Source organism: Diaphorina citri, unplaced genomic scaffold, assembly GCF_000475195.1.
Source record: "Diaphorina citri unplaced genomic scaffold, Diaci psyllid genome assembly version 1.1 scaffold1313, whole genome shotgun sequence".
Taxonomy (NCBI): Eukaryota; Metazoa; Arthropoda; class Insecta; order Hemiptera; family Psyllidae; genus Diaphorina; species Diaphorina citri.
In genome coordinates, this window is record NW_007378742.1 from 600 (window position 1) to 4190 (window position 3591).

General features: G+C 42.7%; 1 protein-coding gene across 2 annotated transcripts; it reads left to right on the top strand.

The window, feature by feature from the left end:
* The first annotated feature begins 1852 nt into the window (after nucleotides 1–1852).
* Nucleotides 1853–3344, top strand: LOC103515289. Of its 2 annotated transcripts, XM_008480222.2 has the most exons (3): nucleotides 1853–2247; nucleotides 2773–3010; nucleotides 3247–3344. In XM_008480222.2, the coding sequence occupies exons 1-3, from the start codon at nucleotides 2032–2034 to the stop codon at nucleotides 3279–3281; spliced, it is 489 nt and encodes a 162-aa protein (XP_008478444.1). In that variant the 5' UTR covers nucleotides 1853–2031; the 3' UTR covers nucleotides 3282–3344. The 2 variants fall into 2 exon arrangements, with proteins under 2 accessions (XP_008478444.1, XP_008478445.1); XM_008480223.2 differs by lacking the exon at nucleotides 3247–3344 and having other exon boundaries at nucleotides 1855–2247; nucleotides 2773–3187.
* The last annotated feature ends 247 nt before the right edge of the window (nucleotides 3345–3591 follow it).

A 3591-nucleotide genomic window follows, 5' to 3' on the forward strand; every position in this document is an offset into this window, starting at 1 on the left:
CACTTCTAGCGTCGTTATCTTCTCCTAATCACTTTGTTGACTTGTTATTCCGCTCTTCAACACTCCATAAAGCCTTACCTTATCGGAGATAAGAACCCTGGGTCTCTCCAATAAAACGCGAGTTCTTGGTGTTTCCAACTAGTTTGACCTTGGACCTGGCTTTGTAGATTTCTGATTGATAACTATTATTATTAGTTGATCACTTCCCATTAATATCTCGTTGATTGTGCGTCGCTGTCGTATTATAGTTTCTTGAAGATTTTTGCTACGTTTTGTGATTTTAGTGGTAAGTATCCCAAGAACGGTTTGTCGTAGAGCGATGAAATTTGGTATCAAAAAGAAGGGAAAAAACTCCGGGTTGAACAAACTAAAGTGTCCCATTTTATCCCGGAGTGATATAATGCACATTGTTCTCTAATACCACCCCGAATTCTCTGTTCTTAGCTTTTCCTACCATTTTTTGTGCTACAGTAGAGTAGAGAGAGAGAGAGAGAGAGAGAGAAAGAGAGAGAGAGAGAGAGAGAGAGAGAGAGAGAGATTTTGAATCCGTGTAAAGCCATATTTCTGTTTCTATCAGATTTCAACTTTAATTTGCCATGTTAAGTAAAGCCCCTGAAAGTAAGGCTTGACGAGAAGACAGGTCACCTATCTGAATGGTCAATCTGCCCGCCGTTGCTTTAACTCTAGTGATGTGATAAAAAGGCCCCAAGTTTCATGTCTTGAATAGTTCTAGGTAGAATATTGAATACCTCCCTAGTACCGTACCTACCGACTTCTTTTTCAGTGTAATTTTTTTATGAACGCCTAGCCAGTATTTAATTAGGCAATGTGCCATACATCTTGGATTTTCATTTCAATAAATCACTTGGTAAGACGCTATTTTGGACACAAATTTAATATTGGCAACTTATCCAGGCAAATCAAACTAAAGTTCAGACAGCTTGCTAGAGTGTCTCCATTGTAAACCCTGGGCCAATGGTTAGATTCTCGCAAGGGCCGGAGGGCGGATTTCATCCTGAAGGGATAGGGTTCGTTCTCGGAACGGCTGGCTTTCTCCTATACCGTCTTCCTTCTCTCTTCGCGGTTTCGGGGCGATAAGATCTTAACAGTTTCCCTCTGTCAAACCTCTGGAAAAAAAAAGAACTTAGAACAAAAAACTCTATACCTACTAAAGAGCATCTCCGAGCAAAGGCTCTTCACGCTGTTTTTGGCCTTTTATAGAAACCTAAGTACGAGTTTACGAGTATTTTGAGCAATCGGTCAATCAAGCAAAATCGAGCAACACCGTAATCTTGCCTTGCAGAGAAACTTTAACTTTACGCCCTAACTTCCTCCACTTCTTCAAGTCCATTGCTTCAAGCAATAAAGAGAATTCTCTTCTGTTTTCTGTATCAGACTTCAGTGTTTTTGTCTTCTCTTCTTTCAGTCTTCATCTTCAGTTCTCTTCGAAATCTCGTCCAGGTAACATCTGTGGCGAGTTCGCGCAAGAAAACTAAAATTCTTTCGAAATTCATTTTCATTTCGCCGCGTTTTTCGGAGTTTTTGACTATTTTCAAGAATTTTCGGAGTTCTTGTTTTTGACTTTTTTTCAAGAATAAAATTTTCCTAACAACCACTTAACTGAAAAATTTCACCGTTTTGTGTTTTGACTGTCTTGAGCTTTCGAGTGCTTACATTTAAAATACTTTATAGCAAAGAAATCTGTGCTGAGGAAGTTGAGTGGTTTGGAGTATTAGGGGGACTGTCAACCTCTGAAAATTGTTCTGGTGGAATTCCTCTCCTTTTCCCTCTTTTCTTTTTTTCCTTTCCGTCAAGTTTATTTTGACCTTTCAATTTTTTTTAACGTTTTACGCGTTTTCAGCCAGTATTCCAAGAAAAATCACTACAATCATCTCTAAATTTGAGCATCCTCTCCAAGAAATAAAAACACAACCTCCTTCACTCATCTAATTTCTCGCACACAACCCTAAATATCGCTCCCGTAGCGAAACCCGATCGTTCCCGAAGCAAAACCCGATCGTTCCCGAAATCATGGGCAAAAAAGGTAAAAAAGGCAAGGGAAAAGCCCCGCCTGCGGAAGAAACTCCTGCGTTCCTCCTCGACTTGGATACCGTCTACGTCCGCACCAGCAAGACTCAGCTCAAAGTCCAGCCCAAAGCGGAGCTCATCAACGAACCCCCCAACATGAACATGTCCATGGGCCTCGACGCTGCAACGGGGAAGCAACTCTTCACAGTCCACTATAAGGTACCTTGTCCCATCCTAAACTCTCTCCTTTCACTCTTTCAAAGTCTCCCTGACAGAAGCAGTCAGCGGAAGGGTATTTTCCTCCTAATATCCTCCAAGACTTTCCTTTTCAACACCTCCTTGAAACGTGGGTAGACGTCGGGGCGATCGCGCGCTGACGGACACGGTATGCAAGTATGAATGTGAGTGTAATTGCGAAAGACACCCCTATCCCTCCCCTAATACTCTTATCACCTAATATCCCCCCCCCTTTTTTTATAATTTAAACAAGGTTTTATATTTACATACTACCTATGTATAAACTTTACCTAAGAAATATATAAGACCTTGTTTAGACTGCGGGAGGCAAGGGAGTTTTCAGTCTCATTCTGGTTGGATAAACAAGGTATATTCTATTCTATCAGAAACCCATCATTCCTCCATCCCTCGCGGACAAATATATAAGACCTTGTTTAGACTGCGGGAGGCAAGGGAGTTTTCAGTCTCATTCTGGTTGGATAAACAAGGTATATTCTATTCTATTAGAAACCCATCGTTCCGCCATCCCTCGCGGATGCTTCCGTGGAGACGGAACGGCCGAAGCTTCTCTACGTCAAGCCCGCGGAGATAATCGCTCGCTATACGTCTTTGACGGATGAGGATGACGCGTTGCCGATGATATTGAATGTGCCGCAGGAGGGGAAGTATGTGGTGGACGATGAGCCGAAGATACTCAAGTATAACCAGACCCATTTGAAGGATTCTGATGAGTCACTTGTGGAAGATTCGGATGATAATATTGAGATGCCTGCCACGTAGAGTTGAGTGAGGATGGGGCACTTTGGAAGGTGGACTGGAGCTAATTATGGAATCGTGGTGGACTAGAAACTGGTGGTGATGTCGCTTAGTTTGATGAGACAATATGGGCCGTATCAGAAGATGGACTGGGAGCTGATGATGGTGGGGACTGGGATCTGATGATGGTGGACTGTAAGGATTCTGATGAGTCACTTGTGGAAGATTCGGATGATAATATTGAGATGCCTGCCACGTAGAGTTGAGTGAGGATGGGGCACTTTGCAAGGTGGACTGGAGCTAATTATGGAATCGTGGTGGACTAGAAACTGGTGGTGATGTCGCTTAGTTTGATGATACAGTATGGGCCGTATCAGAAGATGGACTGGGATCTGATGATGGTGGACTGTTAGCTGATGATGGTGAAGGACTGGGATCTGATGATGGTGGGGACTGGGATCTGATGATGGTGGACTGTTATAGCTGATGATGGTGAACTAGAAACAAATGAGGCTGTCACTAGATTGGACTTCCGATTCCAATTGCTGGACTGAAAGAAAAAAGAATTGT

Bases quoted from the DNA above. Each gene is read 5' to 3' on its own strand.
- LOC103515289 (XM_008480222.2), top strand. From the start codon at position 2,032: ATGGGCAAAAAAGGTAAAAAAGGCAAGGGAAAAGCCCCGCCTGCGGAA. The intron at 2,248-2,772 runs GTACCTTGTCCC...CTATTCTATTAG, and splicing joins TCTTCACAGTCCACTATAAG to AAACCCATCGTTCCGCCATC. The intron at 3,011-3,246 runs ATTCGGATGATA...CACTTGTGGAAG, and splicing joins TGATGAGTCACTTGTGGAAG to ATTCGGATGATAATATTGAG.